The sequence below is a fragment of the Salmo salar genome, chromosome 14 (assembly GCF_965601325.2).
Source record: "Salmo salar chromosome 14, fSalSal1, whole genome shotgun sequence".
Lineage (NCBI taxonomy): Eukaryota > Metazoa > Chordata > Actinopteri > Salmoniformes > Salmonidae > Salmo > Salmo salar.
Genome location: NC_138304.1, coordinates 21,992,379 through 22,011,881, shown reverse-complemented (window position 1 = coordinate 22,011,881; position 19,503 = coordinate 21,992,379). Strand labels below are relative to the sequence as shown.

Here is a 19,503-nt window from a genome sequence, read left to right as displayed (position 1 = left end):
ATGCTCCCTCAAAACATGAGACATCTGTGGAATTGTGTTGTGTGAAAAAACTGCACATTTTAGAGTGGCCTTTTATTGTCCCCAGCACAAGGTGCACCTATGTAATTATCATGCTGTTTAATCAGCTTCTTGATATGCCACAGCTGTCAGGTGGATGGATTATCTTGGCAAAGGAGAAATGCTCTATAACAAGGAAGTAAACACATTTTTGGAGAGAAATGTGTTTTTTTATGTGCATGGAAAATGTCTGGGATCTTTTATTTCTGCTCATAAAACATGGGACCAACACTTTAAATGTTCAGTATATGTACCCTATGGAAATACAGTATTTCAATAGACAGAGGCCATCTTTGTACATACATTTAGAAGCCAGAGGTGAGTCTATGTCTAGAAAGTACACTAATAAATGAAATGTATGTTGTCATAATTGTATATTATGAATATGGTATCGAGGTGAGGTTAGGCGTAATGTTATCTATCGGACCATCTGTTCTCTGTTGTGCGCATTCCGTTTTTGCCCAAAAACCAATAGACTTTCTGGTTAATTCAATACAATTCAAGTTATATTATTACCGGACACAGTCCAGTTATTCAGGACAATCAAGTAACATTGATGTTAACCATCTTATGACACAGTGCCTCTGAAGTCGCTTAATTGGAAAATACAAAAGTGGATAATTCCATGTCTGGTTATTTTACCACCCATGAGGGGTCTTTCTTGATGGTGTCATTCTCGGGGCCCAGAATAGCAACTCCACATGTCCTTTGTCCAATGCCAAGGTACCTGTGTAAAACATAAATCCCAAATATTAAATGGCCATTTTCTGCATATAACATTTTATTCAGGCCAATAATATGGTTTACCTAGGGACAATTTCAAAAAAGACAAATTCATGGTAAAATGTAGTTGGAGCACAAAAAACAGATTCATATCTGTATTACAAATTCAACACTTGAAATTATATTCAACCAAAACTACATTACCTGCCAGCCACATCGACAATGCTCTTGTCTGTGACAGCAAAGAGTCTCTCTCTGTGGGCCTGTTTCAGCTCATCTGTGATTCCACTCAGGAAACGGCCCATACCTGCAACACGGTGGTGTGATGTGTCAAGACATGGATTGACAGTCGGTCTATTTCATCTCTTTGTTTTGGTCTATTTATAACATGTCATTTAGAAGTCTCTAATGAAATGTATCTCTTTGTAGACACTGTAAATGTGTCCAGTGCTGTCCTCATGTACAGTAAAAGTTAACAGGACATAAACAAACAACATGTTAAATGTCAGGTAAAGAGGTTTAGAGCTGGGATTTAGGCGACTCCAGGAGAGATAAGGAAGGGCCCATCTTTTGTCAGCTGTAGTATTTGTCATCCAGTGGGGTTTCAGTTCAGTATGGAAGGCTCTGAGTGAGTCCCAAATGGCACCTTATTCCCTACATAGTGCACTACTTTAAACCAGGGCCCATAGGGGTACTCATAGGTCTCTGGTCAAAAGTAGTGCACTAAATAGGGAATATGGTGCTCTACCTTTATCGGAGGGGGCGACGGGGGAGTCCACGGCTGAGAACACGGACAGCTTGGCCTCATTGATGTCCTGCTGGGTAAACTGTCCTGATATGGCCCAGTCCACACCCTTACGGAAAGCTGACAGAGTCTGCACCGTGTTGGGGTCTCTGAAATAAACACAGGGGCATGCAAATTAAATATGACAAGTTATCTAATGCATTCACATTTTAATGAATAACTCCACTTAATGTACTCTGAACATTTTGATAGGTTCTGACTTCTAAACGTGAAATATGAAATGCAGAACGTTTACGTTCTGTCAGAACATGTTATTGTTAGACATCAGGTATCCTATGGAAAGGAGAAGTGCCACAGTCTGCTTTCAGTTGTTGGGTTGTAATTTGAAATACTTGCTACATCAGAAGTGAATGGTTATCTGTAGGAGGAATGTATATGGTGGGTCAATAAAGGTTGGATATGAGTCAGGGGCTTGGAATGTTACTGAGGAAGGGAAAGGCAATCACATGGTTGTCGTCACTGATAAGGATGGATAGCTGTGGATTAGTGAGGAATGGGGGCAGAGGTCAGGTCGGGTCACATGAAGGCAGAAGGAACAGTTTATTACCAACATCACTTAACTTCCTGCCTAGCAATGAAGATGTAATGTTTAGAGAGAAGGAGAAGACTCCACCTAAAGTGGGGTATACATACATGCACGTGTGGGAACATGTCTTTGCCTGTTCAGCTCTCTGACCCATTGGGTGAATAAACTTGGTTTTAGCTTTTCCTGGTTGTCCGTTAGGTACTAAATAAACGGAGTAAAAACTAACAATTTCATGACTCTAAGATCAAGAAAAAGCATTCAAAATAGTTCCGATGTTTCGTGATTGCATGTATTATTTTCCATTTCCTGAAAAGTTCCAGTTTTGGAGAATTTCCTTCGACATTGACTCTGTCATGTTTTAATCTGGTTAACAACTGTTAAAACCTCTTTGAATACGATATAATCCTGTCTTATTACAGTACATTAATACACTACACACCTGTATGAATAGAAGGTGAATAGTCCTCCTCCCATCCTGGCCCCTCCACCGTAGGCCCCACCCTTTTCTCTGATCTCTCCGTGCAGGTACTTAGCCGTCATCATCCGGGCCAGGATATTCAGGCTGAGGGAGACAGGGGGCAGAGCATGGCTAAGTTTTCCAGAAACCCTGGTTGAAGGATTCTGGGTTTCGTGCATTTTCTAAAGTAACCAGCATTTTGGAACCCTAGTAAATGTAAACATGGATCCGAGAGGGTTTGGAAAGACATGGAACATGAACTACTAGGGCGATAGCTTAACACAGTATTAAGACAGTCACCTGGCACAGTCCTCATGGGTGAAGGGCACGGTGCGGATACACTCGCTGACAAAGTTGATTGGGAAGGGCATTGGGAAAAATGTCTTCATCTGGCAGGGCTTGAAGTTGGGCTCCTGTGTGGGGATGATCAAACACACTCACATTAGCTTAATGGTAGAATATGGAGGTCAGAGACCAATGATAAGTGTTACTTAACAACAATGAAAGTAAGATCAAACTAATGTTCAGGGGCTGTATGGATCAAGTGTCTGAGAGTAGGAGTGCTGATCTAGGATCAAGTCCCCTGTCCACGATGTAATCTTATTGATTGTGATCTAAAAGGCAAAACTGATCCTAAATCAGTATTCCTATTGAGATGCTCTATACAGTACATACGGCCCCGGGGCCTAGTTTAAAAGTGGAGGCGATACGCACAGCGACAAGTTTTCTACTTGGGCCAGATCCAGGGGGTGCCAGTGGGTCAAGAGGTCTCTGTTAGGATCAAAAGAAAAGTGAATGAAAAATCCTGTCAACTCACAGTGAAATACAGGCTTCATCCCAAATGCGACCCTATTCTCTACACAGCGCACTTCTTTTGACCAGATTCCTATGGGCTCTGGTCAAAATGTCACATGGAATGATGCTGGAGAGATGGAGCAGGTACGGGGAGTAAAACATTTAATAAATAACGGACATGGAACGAGACAGGAACAGCGTCAGCAAACAGGTAACACAAACAAAAGACAATCAATGCAGAAGCGGGGAACAGAGCTGGGGAACTGACAAATATAGGGGAGGTAATAACAGGTGATGAGTGAGTCCAGGTGAGTCCAATATCGCTGATGCACGTGATGAGGGAAGGTAGGTCTGCGTAATGGATGATAGGAGTGCGTGATGCAGGGGGGGGGGAAGAGCGGGAGCAGACGTGACACAAAAATAGCGCACTATGTAGGGAATAGGGTGCTACTTGTGACAAACCCACAGTACTCATTCCAATTGGTTATAGTGCAGTCTCAGTACAGTACCAAGATAGTGTGACAAATTCATACCTCAGTGATATTGGACTGGACTGGTTTGCGATCCTTCTTATTGGAAGCAACATTAAACATTAAGTTATCCAACTGTCCAGCGGCATTAGACATCTTCTGCGGTGTTGCGTTAACCGCACATCTGTCCGAAGAAGTTGTAAAACACTTTACGTAAAGTCAACATAGAGAAATCAGAGTAAAATCTTAACCTTTGATAAGTAACTGTCACGTGTAAAGACTTTACCCACCTCATGTTCAGTGGGTTGAGAATGTGTCTCTTGATTCTAGGAAGTGTCCGTAGAACTTGGGTGAGGTCTGGCATCTCTGCAACCCTCTTCATAAACTTGACCTGATATTCAAGATGCACAAGATACCTGAGATTTTTCATTTGAGGGTACAGAAGTGCATTATATTCTCATTCAGAGGGTACAATACCAGTGTCCTTCGTCATTAGAGCTTTCTCTTCGCTTGTTGACCCTCAGGTTACATGGTCTGACTTCACCACAGTCCTCCCCCCTCTCACCTGCTCCATCCCTCCGAAGGTCTCCTGTAGTTCTCCTGTTGGGGTAAGGTTGCGAGCTGCCCGTGTCATGGCATACATGTGACCAGAATTAGAGATCCCATTGGCCAGTTCCTGCGCCGACATCATGACCAGCACACGCAGACGCTCCTCGTCATCAAAGTGCGGGCTGTGGGTCAAGGGTCAGAGCAGAGCGGGACAAGGGCTCAAATAATATCAATCAAATGACTTATTAGAAAACAATGGACATGTGGATTATTAGTGATAGATGGATTATTTACAGATTGATAATTATCTGATAAGAACATATAACCATGTAATACTGTTCCATGGTATTATTCTACTGGACATGTGAGCCTACCTGTTGAATATGTCACTCCACAGGTGAAACATATCAGGAAGATTCCTCTCCAGGCAGGAAGATGAAAGGAGGACTCCCTGTGAACCAGAGGTGATTGAGAATGCTCTTTCTAGTAGCCAATTGCATTGCGTACTTGTGTAGGGAATAAACTAGGCTTTATGGTGACTGACTGACTGACTGGCTTGCTGACTGGCTGGGGACTGACCTGTTCATACATATCCATGTTAGAGTAGTCAGGGGTGACTGATGTGGAGATGGACATGCCTCCTGTCTTCAGCTCCATCTGCTGGTCCTGCTGCCTGTAGTCCAGCCCTCCACAGCCCATCCTGAAATAACACACCTTCTCAATTATCATTATTTAAATTATCTCATTTTACAGCCACACTGGACCAACACACACTCCTTATCATACACACCTTACATCCCATCAAGAAAGAACACACACTCCCATGACCTTTTCACAAATTCTACTGACCTAACAGCCAACACAGCACGCCATCTCACAATCACCTCAGTAACCCAGACTGACACATTCTCAACACAAATACTCAATAGTCTGTATCACAATTGCAACTACCTCCATTATCTTCAACTAGAGGACTAGACCGATTAATTAGGGCCGATTTCAAGTTGTTTTCATAACAATAGGTAATCAGCCTTTTTGGACGCCGATTACATAGCAATCCACGAGGAAACTGCGTGGCAGGCTGCCCACCTGTTACACGAGCGCAGCGTCAAAAGGACCTTGTGGCTGCAAGGAGCCAAGGTAAGTTGCTAGCTAGCATTAAACTTATCTTATAAAAAAACAATCAATCTTCACATAATCACTAGTTAACTACACATGGTTGATGATATTACTCGGTTAACTAGCTTGTCCTGCGTTGCATATAATCAATGCGGTGCCTGTTAATTTATCATCGAATCACAGCCTACTTCGCCAAACGGGGGATGATTTAACAAAAGCGCATTCGTTGCACAAATGTAGCTAACCATAAACATCAATGCCCTTCTTAAAATCAATACAGAGAAGTATATATTTTTTTAAACCTGCATATTTAGTTAAAATAAATGCATGTTAGCAGGCAATATTAACTAGGGCAATTGTGTCACTTCTCTTGCGTTCAGTGCAAGCAGAGTCAGGGTATATGCAACAGTTTGGGCCGCCTGGCTCGTTGCAAACTGTGTTTCTTCCTAACAAAGACCGGAATTCATTTGCCTGAATTTTACATAATTATGACATAACATTGAAGGTTGTGCAATGTAACAGCAATATGTAGACTTAGGGTTGCCACCCGTTCGATAAAATACGGAATGGTTCCCTATTTCACTGAAAGAATAAACGTTTTGTTTTCGAAATGATAGTTTCCGGATTTGACCATATTAATGACCAAAGGCTCGTATTTCTGTGTGTTTATTATAATTAAGTCTATGATTTGATATTTGATAGAGCAGTCTGACTAAGCGGTGAATGGCAGCAGCAGGCTCGTAAGCATTCATTCAAACAGCTCTTTACTGCGTTTGCCAGCAGCTCTTAGCAATGCTTGAGGCACAGCGCTGTTTATGACTTCAAGCCTATCAACTCCCAAGATTAGGCTGGCAATACTATAGTGCCTATAAGAACATCCAATAGTCAAAGGTATATGAAATACAAATGGTATAGAGAGAAATAGTCAATGCGTCATAATTCCTATAATAACTACAACCTAAAACTTCTTAACTGGGAATATTGAACCACCAGCTTTCATATGTTCTCATGTTCTGAGCAAGGAACTTAAACGTTAGCTTTTTTACATGGCACATATTGCACTTTTACTTTCTTCTCCAACACTGTGTTTTTGCATTATTTAAGCCAAATTGAACATGTTTCATTATTTATTTGAGACTAAATTGATTTTATTTATGTATTATATTAAGTTAAAATAAAATAGTTCATTGTTAATTCAGTATTGTTGTAATTGTCAGTATTACAAGTATATATATATATATATATATATATATATATATATATATATATATATATATATATATATATATATATATATATATATATATATATAAAAATCGGCCGATTAATCGGTATCGGTTTTTTTTTTTTTGGTACAGCAATAATCGGTATTGGCGGTGAAAAATCATAATCGGTCGACCTCTACCTTCAACACATGTATATGAAACCACACGAGCTAAGCCTTCTGGACAATACACAAATGATCTTTCATATCAGATTGGTTCTGGACTCACTTGGTGATGACACTGCAGAAGAGGGGCACGTATAGTCTGAGGTCCTCAGGGAGGCTGTTGAGACTACACATAGCTCTGAAGTAGACCATGCCATTGGTGGGCTGCTCACAGTACTGTACTGGCACTCCTCCTATTGGGATGAAGAGAGTAGAACAGGAAAATGTCAAAGGTAGGCAAAACCATGAGACAAATGACCCGAGTGTCCTAACGTTGAACTTCAAGGACTGATTCTCCAGGGAGCTACAGAGTTAATACATCAAAACGTATCCATAGTCCCGTGCATGTTGTTTTAAATGAGGGGTTTAGTCTATCAAAACAGACAGACTGGGTGGACTAGAGTGTAATCTCAGAACCCAGAGTAACTAGAGTGTAGCGTCAGCGTGTATCCATTAATACAGTAAGTACTGTACCTGCAGTGCCCATCTCCACACGTGTGACTGCTATTGTTGGCTCAATATCAGATACTTTCAGGGCAGGGAGACATGAAGCATCCTGGGTCTTGCTCTGAATCGACAGCAGCTCAAGACCTGAATTGAAAACAACACAAAATAAAAAATGTTTTCATAATGAAGTCAACGAGTCTCTCGATTCTCCTTTATAGACGTAGAACTGACCTTTCTCATAGATGTCTTTCTTGTCACTCTCAGACAGAGCCTGTATCTTCTTCTGGAGTTTCTCCTCCTCTGCTTTGACCTGTTTCTCCAGGTACGCCTCATCAGGACTCATAGACAGAGTCAGTCTGTGAGTATTATCCTGCACGGGCACAAACATGACCCTCATGACATGACACGACCCTCATGACATGACACGACCCTCATGACATGACACGACCCTCATGACATGACCACAACACTAAATAATGTAAATGACATTATTACACCGATGATGTCATGTTCTGCTTTCAACAACACCATGGTCTATGACCCCTGCACGATAACTTCTCAACTTTCTTGACGAGACTGCTGTATCTCCTTTATTGATTTGTTTTGTTGAATGTCCTGTTACATACGTAATTCAGATTTAGATGCTGTCTATACTGAAACTTAAAACTCAACTTATTTTCTCCTGTCTGGTTACTCACCTTGAAGTAGTGCACGACTTTCTCCTGGAGGAAGCGAGGGTTGTCCTTCAAGGCCTGTCTGAACTGGGTCACACGGTCGCTGATCTTCAGCAGCTGAACCGGGTCTCCATCATGGTTCCAACAGGAAGCTATGTACTGTTAGCCGAGAGACGACAACACAGGGTGAAACATGGTTACATTGTACACAAGAGCTGCCCAGGTGTGTGTGTGTGTGTGTTTGTGCGTGTCCATCGTGGTTCCAGCAGGAAGTTATGTACAGCAGAGACAAGTAAGCATGAGTTGACCCACACAAAACACCAACATAGTTAGAGAGGTGCTGACTAACGGAATACTAAACTTACCAGAGGTCATACTGTATACAGGAGTGCTCCCAGGACAATCACTATGGTTGTGTGTACATTCTTGAGTCTGTCTTTATATACAGTGAGCTCCAAAAGCATTGGGACAGTGATACATTTTTGGTTGTTTTGTCTCTGTACTCCAGCACTTTGGATTTGAAATGATACAATTTGCGCATCTAACTTTCCAACTCATCATTATTCACGATTCATTCAGGATTATCCATAACATTGGTAGCATCCACATGAATGTAGAAGTGTTTAGAAACATATTCTATTCATATTTACAATTAAAGTGACTCCAAAATGACACATTGGGCACCAAATAATCTGAAACACAACCAAAAGAAACAGCAAATGCATCCAAACAAATTTGTAGTCACAAGCTTGATGTAGTCATTGCATGCTATGAATATGGGACCAAATACTTAACTTTTACTGCATCTCAGTGCTGGAGGCGTCACTACAGACCCTGGTTCGATTCCAGGCTGTATCACAACCGGCCGTGATTGGGAGTCCCATAGGGCGGCACACAATTGGCCCAGCGTTGTCCGGGTTAGGCCGTCATCGTAAATAAAAATGTGTTCTTAACTGACTTGCCTAGTTACATAAAAGGTTAAATAAAAGTACATTTGACCTAATACTTTTGGTCCCCTAAAAAATGGGGGACTATGTACAAAAAGTCCTGTAATTTCGAAACGGTTAACTCGATATTGATGAAAATACCCTCAAATTAAAGGTGACAGTCTGCACTTTAACCTCATAGTCATTGTATCATTTCAAATCCAAAGTGCTGGAGTACAGAGCCAACACAACAAATAATGTGTCACTGTCCAAATACTTTAGGAGCTCACTGTACAACTTAATTCCCTGCACATTTAATCTCTGTTTAGGGTGAACATGTGTGTGTTTAGGGACTTGTCAAGGACTTGTTCATGGTTAAAACAGCACAGGGAAGGAACTAGTCATGCTGTGGCCCTGTACTGTACTCACCGAGGCCAGAGACAGGCCGAAGCTAGTAGACTGATGTTTCATCTGGATCTCAATCTTATGAAGCAGGGCCTCTATCCTCTCCTCCTCAAATCCATTACTGGACCATTAGGAGGGAAGTACAGTTAGATGAAACGGCATTATTGTGATGACAAAAGTTACAAGAAACATTAGCAGCAAGTGCACTTACGCAATGATCTCATCAAAGGTTTGGATGATGATTTGCTTGACTTTCTCTATATCTTCTTCGGCCATTCCTTGTAAGCCAATACTGAACGATGCCTCTTTGGTGCTCCCATCATATCTGAAAAATATACACCGGTAAATGAAGTATATACTGTTTCACTTAAAAGGCAAACACTTTAAACAACATTTCTTACATTGCTCCCCAGAATACTATGAATGTTGTTCTCATGTAACAAGTTCTAAACGCCTCCCACTTGAACCTACCCTACGACAGAAGAAAAGTCTGTTCCTATCTTGGGTTCTATAAGGGCCTTGTAGAAGGGAGCGTTGGGTCCAGAGATCATCAGAGAGGACATCAGACTCAGGGTGAAGCCCTCAAACGTATCTGTGATACTGCAGAAAGAAGAACACATGAATGACACCACTACATTATCACTTACTGATTTTAAGCTAAATGACCAAAATGCATATGGAAATCACGGTACGCACCAATTGAGGTTACAGTCACTTTAAAACTGACCAATGTATACTATCCCAGACACAATTTTAGAGAAACAACTGTTAGTGTTGCAGTAGATCAGCATTACATACTCTCCAAGCAGGTAGCTCATACACAGTGTGTTCTGTTTGGATGCATCAGGCGCCATAGCATCAGGACTGCAGGTCACATGGTCCTCTCTCTGTGGACAAATCAATTAGAATTACAAGAATTATAAAAGCTTTATTGTCCACACAATGTGGAAATTTATATTTGGCTTCACACATAAAAAAAACAGACATCAAAACATTATCAAACAGCACCTTATCATCAATATCATTCAAATAAGCAATTACAGTGAAATGTATTCAAACTTCCAAACCATAGACCTTGCCAAAGTTGCTCAAGTTGAGAGAATAGATTTGGAAAATCTAGGAGCTGATAATGAATGAACTAATATCTGACAGCTGGTACTGACTGAGCTACAGTGATACTGAATGGGAAGACTCACAGGCCTGTCCCAGTGGGGTTGGTTAGGGACAGCAGTGTTAGGCTCAGTGCGTTCAAACTTGGACAGAGCCTCCTCATGGATCTGTTTCAGGTGCTGCTCTAAGGGCATGTCCCCGTAGGTGAAGAACCTGAGGAGCAGAAAAGGAAAACCCTGTTACTGCCAAGGTCCAACAGAGTTGTGTGACAAGACACAGTGTGACTGTACCGAGTATTTAATATTGGGGTGTGTGACAGTGTGTTGTGCCGTGCATTGCTAATTGGTAATGTGTGACAGTGTACTGTGCAGGTCATGGTGTATCACAATGTACTTTACAGTGTGTTGCTAGTATGGAGCAGTAGCTAGTGTGGCAGCATGTTAGACTGTACCTTGCGTTGCTGGGGTGGTAGTGTGTGGCGTGGAAGTGCTTGAGTTGCTCCCAAGAGAGGTCAGGGATGGCCAGAGGTTCCCCTCCAGACACCACACCATATGTGTGGTCAGGATACAGCTTGTTCTGGAGGTACTGGGCATACACTTGCTCATTGTCTGACTGAAATTACATACAGAGAAGAAATGTAAGACTCCAATATGACATCCATTTGTCCATCTCCTGAGCAAATGATTCTGTAATTAACATAGCCTAATTCTCACAAATTAATCACAAATACAATGAAATATCTATTAATAGTTTGGAAAGAAATAACTCACAAAAGCACCCTTCATTTCATTGAAGACAACTCCTTTGAAGACCAAAGGGGAAGTAGGATCTGTAGGGTTTTCATTCTCCAGTCTCCATCCCTCCTGCCTTTAATGAAACCCATTGAGGACAAGGGTGTGAATGGCAAGACTTCTGATGTCACTGATTATGATGAAAGAGGCATCTATTTAAACATCACACTTACCGAAAATCTAGTTCCCCCAGACAAGGGAAAAACACTGCATCCAGATACACGGAGAGGAGATTCTGGAAGTCTTTCCCGTTTTGTGTGGAGAATGGATACATGGTGAAATCACTGGCTGTGAATGAAAAACAATGATTTTTAGACACCATTCTCTCTCACACACACACACACACACCCACACACACACACACACACACACACACACACACACACACACACACACACACACACACACACACACACACACACACACACACACACACACACACACACACACACACACACACAACCTGTGAATGCATTCATGAAGGTGGAGAGGGATCTGTTGAGCATCTTGAAGAAGGGGTCTCTGCAGGGGTACTTCTCTGAGCCACACAACACTGTGTGTTCCAGGATGTGTGGAACCCCTGTGTTGTCCATCGGGGTCGTCCTGAGCTGAACACTGCAAAGGTGTTAGGACAAGAGAAGGAAACACTGTCATTACAAAAAGCATTGTCTTAAAATAAGTACTTTGTTATTAAACTAAACATTTAATTTGATCTAATCTTTTCCACCTGCCTGCTCTCTCTGTCATGGTAGCAATTGAGCCAGGGGACAAGGTTACATTTGACCAAATCCAAATGACATTTGACCTAATCCAAATAAAGCACAATCCCACAAATGTGGGTTTATTACCTAAAGAGATTGTTTTTGTCATCTCTAGCTGCGTGTAGATACTGGGCGCCTGTGTTGTCATGGGTCAGTTTGACAGCTGTAAGGAACAGGTCAGGAACAGCAACCACCTGCAGAAATACAGGAAGATAAGATCACATTTTATCTTTACCTTACGCTAACCCTTGACTAAAACTGAATGTGAAGATGATCAGAATCAGGGTGATCTTTTTGTTGTGGATTGGGGTTTTCCAATCCTAGGGTCCCAAAGGGATGCACACTTTTGTTTTTGCGTTTGATTAGTGGAATCAGGTGTTTTAGTGCTAGGGCAAAACAGGACCATGACTGAGAAACACTGTTGTGAGTAATGTGATGACTTGGTCATTTCACCTCCTTGACTGTGAAGCCATGGATCTTCTGTCCTGCCTGGTACTGCAATACCCTCTCTGTTGCTGGGGTGCTCCTGAACCTCCATGATGGATTATGCCCCTGGAAACTGGATTTGCCAAGAGAGAGACCATTGCTGGCTTGCATCAGCTGTTGCATCACGTTATACATTTGTTTAGGTGTCTTTCTAGACAGCAGAACACAGAGCAAGAATACAGCTGTACAGGTTTACCTACGTGTAAGGAAAGCATCGATATACTTGACACCACTGAAGGAAAGGTGTTTGAATATAACGTTACAGTATTTAACTGGCTAGCTGACTGGCTAGCTAGCTAACGTTACATTACTCACCTTAGAGATCGAAGTTTCTGGAGAACTGTTTTACTCTGCCTAAACATTATTTCCTTAATTTAGCGACAATAAAAATAATGGGTATTTATCCGTACACAGGCATATCAGAATACTACGCTCGGAACAGCTCTACTATTAAAAAAGAATAATCACGTTTTGGTTAGTTACACATCCATGTCCTCTCATGCCGACTATACTGTTGTAGCTAGTTGACACACTGAAATTGAAGTGGACAATGTCAACGTTGCGTCAGCTGCGCAATGACAGATAAACTAATACATGTATTGACCCAAGTCACTCATTGATATTACTATGTGTGGGTTCATGTTGTTTATAGATCTACATAAATTGCGGCTTGCTATTTAGAGTTGATGGACTAGACTTTCAGTGTTGTACAACTTAACTTTCTATTGGCTAAGTAGGTAAGAACATCCGATATGATTGGGTAAACGTGGTATGACGACGGTTACAACGCCATGACGTCCAGAAGTTTACGGGCAACACCAAAATAATGTACAACTAACCTGGCAACACGTGGTTCGGGACGTAGCTAGCGTGCGGCGAGTAGTGCGGAAGAAGTGGAGAACATGTTTGAGAAGCATTAGCTGTACTTCAATGCGAACAATATGGGTGTCAGTTCTGATGATATGGAGCAGGAGGATGAGGGTCAAGGACCGGAATGGTCTGTAGTGGAAAGACATACAGCACCAGGCAAAAGTTAGGACACACCTACTCATTCTAGGCGTTTTCATTATTTTTACTATTTTCTACATTGTAGAATAATAGTGACGACATCGAAACTATGAAATAACACATGGAATCGTGTAGTAAGCAAGAAAGTGTTAAACAAATAAAAATATATTTGAGATTTGAGATTCTTCAAAGTAGCCACTTTGCCATGATGACAGCTTTGCACACTCTTGGCATTCTCTCAACCAGCTTAATGAGGGAGTCACCTGGAATGCATTTCAATTAACAGGTGTGCCTTGTTAAAAGTTCATTTGTGGAATTTCTTTCCTTCTTAATGTGTTTGAGCCAATCAGTTGTGTTGTGACAAGGTAGGGGTGATATACAGAAGATAGCCCTATTTGGTAAAAGACCAAGTCTGTATTATGGCAAGAACAGCTCAAATAAGCAAAGAGAAATGACAGTCCATCATTACTTTAAGACATGAAGGTCAGTCAATCTGGAAAATATCAAGAACTTTGAACGTTTCTTCAAATGCAGTCGCAAAAACCATCAAGTGATATGATGAAACTGGCTCTCATGAGGACTGCCACAGGAAAGGAAGACCCAGAGTTACCTCTGCCGCAGAGAATAAGTTCATTAGAGTTACCAGCCTCAGAAATTGTTGCCCAAATAAATGCTTCACAGAGTTCAAGTAACAGACACATCTAAACATCAACTGTTCAGAGGAGACTGCGTGAATCAGGCCTTCATAGTCGAATTGCTGCAATGAAACCACTACTAAAGGACACAAATAGGAAGAAGAGACTTGCTTGGGCCAAGAAACACAAGCAATGGACATTAGACCGGTGGAAATCTGTCCTTTGGTCTGATGAGTCCAAATGTTAGATTTTTGGTTCCAACCACCGCGTATTTGTGAGATGCAAAGTAGGTGAATGGATGATCAACGCATGTGTGGTTCCCACTGTGAAGCATGGAGGAGGAGGTGTGATGGTATGGGGGTGCTTTGATGGTGACACTATTGGTGATTCTGCAGCAATACGCCATCCCATCTGGTTTGCGCTTAGTGGGACTATCATTTGTTTTTCAACAGGACAATGACCTCCAGGCTGTGTAAGGGCTATTTGACCAAGAAGGAGAGTGATGGAGTGCTGCATCAGATGACCTGGCCTCCACAATCACCCGACCTCAACCCAATTGCGATGGTTTGGGATGAGTTAGACCGCGGAATGAAGGAAAGGCAGCCAAGAAGTGCTCAGCAAATGTGGGAACTCTTTCAAGACTGTTGGAAAAGCATTCCAGGTGAAGCTGGTTGAGAGAATGCCAAGACGATGCAAAGCTGTCATCAAGGCAAAGAGTGGCTACTTTGAAGAATCTAAAATATATTTAGATATTTTTTTTTTACTTGTTTGGTTACTACATGATTCCATATGTGTTATTTCATAGTTTTGATGTCTTCACTATTATTCTACAATGTAAAAAAGAGTAAAAATAAAGAAAAACCCTTGAATGAGTAGGTGTGTCCAAACTTCTGAATGGTACTGTAGGAAGAAGAGAGATCATGATACTGAAAGCAGTAAAGCGTCTAGTAAAGAAAGCATAAAGAGGGCCAAGGTAGGAAGCAAGAGTAATAATGTGTTGGAGTGGAAAGTGGTGATGGTGTTTGAGACCACAGGGCCTCATTTACACCCTAACTGACTAACCACTGCTGTAGAAAAAGAAAGAGGTGAAGTCAAATTTGCCCGGTTCATTGGAAATGGTAGATTGTTAATATTTTGTGGTAGCCATGCTCAGCAAGGGAAGATTATGCAAATGGTATAACTTAATGGGAAGAAGATTAAAAGCCATGTCCCTGGTGCTTATGCTAGGTTGAGGGGAGTCATCACTGGGGTCCCAATATCTATGTAGAAAGATGATATTAAAGAAAATGTGAAGGGCGGTAGTGATTGCGGTCAAAAGGTTGATCAGTAGGAAAGCGGCTCAAAGAAGTGAAAGCTCATCAGTGCTGCTGAGGTTTGAGAAGGTTTTGCCTGGAAAAGTACAGATAGGATTCCTTAGTTTCAATGTCAGAAAATGTGTCCTATCCCCATTGCAGTGTTTTAAATGGGGGGGGTATAGAATCAGTCATATTGTATTGTATGCAGAGGCTGTAAAACAGATTAGTAGAACTACAGTGCGGACTGATTGAGCTTACATGGATGTTCCTGCAGTAAGTGGACACACTGTCGGAGCTGTGCTTCTGCTGGTCCTGGCGTGGTTTTGAGGCCTGTTCATAAATCTTGTGCTCATGAATGTGTGGTGTCAAAGGACACTTTAATAATGAATAAAGTTAACTTCATAGCTTTTATTGGGAAGGTTATCAATACGACTTGGGTTGTGGAAAGCAGAAATGCCAGGTTGAAGGTTATTTGGAGACGGTAAAAGAGATATTGGGGGTAACCAACGTTACTGTTGAAATGATTGTTGACATGCTGAACAATCCTATGGTTGGAGTGGTTCAGTATGAAATAGATGAAGTTTAATGCGGTAGGGGGCTTGGGCAGGGGCAGGGTGTGGTAGAAGTTAGTAGGGATTTGTTTGGTTTTGAACATATTTTTTTATGGTAGTACAGAATTGGGTAGATCATAATTGATCGTACATTCCAGCACAGTAGGTGGTGGCATGCACTTTAAATGTTTGGACCGCCATGATATCAAAGAAGAGGAAGAAGGGTAACATGTGGACCAAGATGGCATTGTTGAGAAGTGGGAGTGTTTGAATTCATGTTCCTTTAAATTGAGGAGTTTGTGATAATACTTGTGAATTTGATGACTCTTGTTCTTTCAACCGTTTTAATTTGTTGCACCAAAAGGTGATTAAGACGAGATGTCATAGTTTTAATGGGCACAAAGAAAACATTTGTGCGACACAAACACCTTCCTGCGAGCACAGATATAAATGTAAAGTATTCAAAACATAACATGTCCATAGTCAATACTTAGACGGCATTTTTATTTGTCATTATTACATTTGTGCACACTTTCCAGTTATGTTCCCAGCAGAGAAAGTATCTAGCTAGAGATAAACGATCTCTTCCCAGTTCATAGTCTGGCTGTAATTAGCTTAGTCTACCAGAAGATGGTGGTAGAGGGTCATGTCTTCCAATTATGGTCTTTCGAGTGAAAATGTTGCAATTTTGGGCAGTTTCCGTATGATGAAGAATGCAGAACATGTTACTTTAGCAGAGATCTGTAGCCTAACGTTAAAGTGCGATTAAGCTTCAAGTACTTGTCACAAACTAGGCTATTTGCCCACACACTACAAATATTGCTTGTATTGATATAATACCCGGCCAACTGTATTGACAAGGGTCTGAATGTAATGTAATGCAATTTATATGATTGATGCACTCAGGGTCATCATGTCAATTTCCAATGACAACAAACTGAAGTTATTCCACCATATCAGCATGAGGAGACCTTGAGCTGGAGGTCAGCATGAGGAGACCTTGAGCTGGAGATCAGCATGAGGAGACCTTGAGCTGGAGATCAGCATGAGGAGACCTTGAGCTGGAGATCAGCATGAGGAGACCTTGAGCTGGAGGTCAGCATGAGGAGACCTTGAGTTGGAGGTCAGCATGAGGAGACCTTGAGCTGGAGATCAGCATGAGGAGACCTTGAGCTGGAGGCATGAAGCCGCTTGCCTTGAGCAGAGAGGGCCAACGTTTTTTTAGATATATTTTTTATTGTTGGACGTAAGACTGTAAGAACACCAGAAAATCAGCTCCAAGTGATTATCATTTAGGAAATATGTTCCAGAGAGATATATGCAATCATATAGCATACAAATGTAAGCAAGGTTTGAAATTATGTTTTAGTGAAATATTATATCTGTTTGGGCTTCTTGCATTCAATTTACAGTCAAATTATTTTTTATTGTGTACTGTCCCCTCACCATCCACTCAAGAACAAAATCTCCCTGAGGCTGAATCTAGTTGATGCTCCCTGCTCTACAGTATACTGTATGATCTGTTCCATTGAAATACCACAATAAAAGTGCATCATCATTGTATACTTGGAATCTTGACAAATACAAGCAAAGCTAGTTTAAAAAAAGTGGCCATTGATATAGAACCCTAGATCTAGAGCCTAGAACACAATGTAAGAAGTACAGTGCATCATGCAGTAGGTAGCAGTGCATCATATTCAGTGTTTGTAGTGCATCGTATTCAAATACAGGCTTGTGGTGTGCTAAACAATGTGCTCTCTAGCACACACTGTTGTTATGGCCAGTGCTGTGCAGGACAAGGCTGTCTACACAGGATCCAAGATCTTCATTCAGGCATCTGTGCAGGATAGCGTATTGATAAGGATTCTGATATTGTCTCCTGTGAGCTATTGCTGTTTTGATGTACCATGCCCAGCCCTCAGGTACCATCAAGTAGCCAATGTAAATGAGCAGAATCAAACATTTTAGGTTGACCAAGTATCCACTCACTTTCACGCACACACATCTCTCTCTCTCCTGATGTGGTTGGTGTGAAATATTAGAGTTGATCTCAGTGGGACAATTATCAGGACAGATATCCTCCCCCAGCCTCTCAACACATATAGACCTCTCTGACGAATGGCCCCGGGTCCTGCTCTCTTTTATTCAGACACAGTAAAAACTATGCTGTGGCACTATATAGAAATCTGCCATGTTGTAAGAGTACAATGAACAGCACCTGTGAGATTGAGATTAATTGGAGAGAGCCAAGAGGTCGATAACATGCAAAGTCACTATATTCTGAGTCAGGTAGACTGCTATAGTTTAATATCTAGCTTTTTCAAATCCCTCTGTGGCCCAGTTGGAATTGTTTCATTCAAATGTAAAACTATCATGGATATCTCAAGTGGGCTATTCACAGCAGCCTCAATTGTGAGAAAAAAATAAAAATAAATGTATAAGTAATCAGAGCCGAATTTTCATTTCTGTAAATTCGATACCATTAGCTTCTGTATCGCTCCAGTTTCCCCCATTGCGTTTATTAACTAAGCTGTGCTTCACACTAGTAGACAATTCTCCTTAGACTGGACCCCACGGACATTCGCATTCTGCTGTTTGAACAGTTCCCCAAAGATCAATTCAGTGAGTGAGAAGCTCCCACTCAGATCCAGTTTGCTTTGCATGGGCTGCTTTAGCCCAATAATGGACTAAAGGAGCCTAATATTACTCCTTATAGTCCAAGGACCTTACATGTCTAGTTCTGTTTAAAGGCGAATAGGCTCTGGAAGCAAAACATTTGCGGTATGGTTCTAGAAACATAAATCCCTCTACTTTCATATCACGTCAAAATAATTGCCCAAATACAAAATACACACTTACTATATGTATTCTGTTTTAACAGGCTTTAACACAGTTGCAGCCGATTGTATTTTTCAGTGACAACTTGTTTGTGGCGTCCATCTTCCGTTTAACACTATACCCCATAATGACAAAGAGAAAACAGTTTTTTAGAAATGTTTTCAAATGTATTGAAAATAAAAAAACAGAAATACCATATTTACATAAGTATTCAGACCCTTTGCTATGAGACTCGAAATTGAGCTCAGGTGCATCATGTTTCCATTGATCATCCTTGAGATGTTTCTACAACTTGATTGGAGTACACCTGTGGTAAATTAAATTAATTGGACATGATTTGGAAAGGCCTACACCTGTCTATATAAGGTCCCACAGTTGACAGTGCATGTCAGAGCAAAGACCAAGCCATGAGGTCGAAGGAACTGTCCGTAGAGCTCCGAGACAGGATTGTGTCAAGGCACAAACCTGGGGAAGGGTACCAAAAAATGTTTGCAGCATTGAAGCTCCCCAAGAACATATTGGCCACCATCATTCTAAAATGGAAGAAGTTTGGAACCACCAAGACTGTTTCTAGAGCTGGCTGCCCGGCCAACCTGAGCAATTAGGGTAGAAGGGCATTGGTCAGGGAGGTGACAAATAATTTGAT

General features: G+C 41.4%; 1 protein-coding gene across 1 annotated transcript; it reads right to left on the bottom strand.

Moving 5' to 3' along the window:
* Nucleotides 1-57: 57 nt before the first annotated feature.
* Nucleotides 58-13,079, bottom strand: LOC106568831 (presequence protease, mitochondrial). Its single transcript, XM_014139534.3, has 27 exons — nucleotides 12,846-13,079; nucleotides 12,498-12,603; nucleotides 12,132-12,238; nucleotides 11,747-11,898; nucleotides 11,457-11,571; nucleotides 11,263-11,359; nucleotides 10,944-11,104; nucleotides 10,579-10,705; nucleotides 10,181-10,269; nucleotides 9,854-9,982; nucleotides 9,594-9,707; nucleotides 9,407-9,503; nucleotides 8,076-8,210; nucleotides 7,609-7,747; nucleotides 7,405-7,521; nucleotides 6,995-7,124; nucleotides 4,962-5,082; nucleotides 4,757-4,833; nucleotides 4,399-4,564; nucleotides 4,124-4,224; nucleotides 3,897-4,017; nucleotides 3,283-3,339; nucleotides 2,869-2,981; nucleotides 2,551-2,673; nucleotides 1,529-1,674; nucleotides 985-1,087; nucleotides 58-784 (listed from the first exon to the last, which is right to left on the bottom strand). Exons 1-27 carry the CDS (start codon nucleotides 12,890-12,892, stop codon nucleotides 691-693), a joined length of 3,084 nt encoding a protein of 1,027 aa, XP_013995009.2. The 5' UTR covers nucleotides 12,893-13,079; the 3' UTR covers nucleotides 58-690.
* Between the last annotated feature and the right edge of the window lie 6,424 nt (nucleotides 13,080-19,503).

Coding starts and splice junctions, on each gene's coding strand:
- LOC106568831 (XM_014139534.3), bottom strand. CDS start 12,892: ATGTTTAGGCAGAGTAAAACAGTTCTCCAGAAACTTCGATCTCTAAG. Junction 11,899..12,131: donor GACAAAAACAATCTCTTTAG/GTAATAAACCCA, acceptor ACACCTTTGCAG/TGTTCAGCTCAGGACGACCC. Junction 11,360..11,456: donor CTGGGGGAACTAGATTTTCG/GTAAGTGTGATG, acceptor GTTTCATTAAAG/GCAGGAGGGATGGAGACTGG.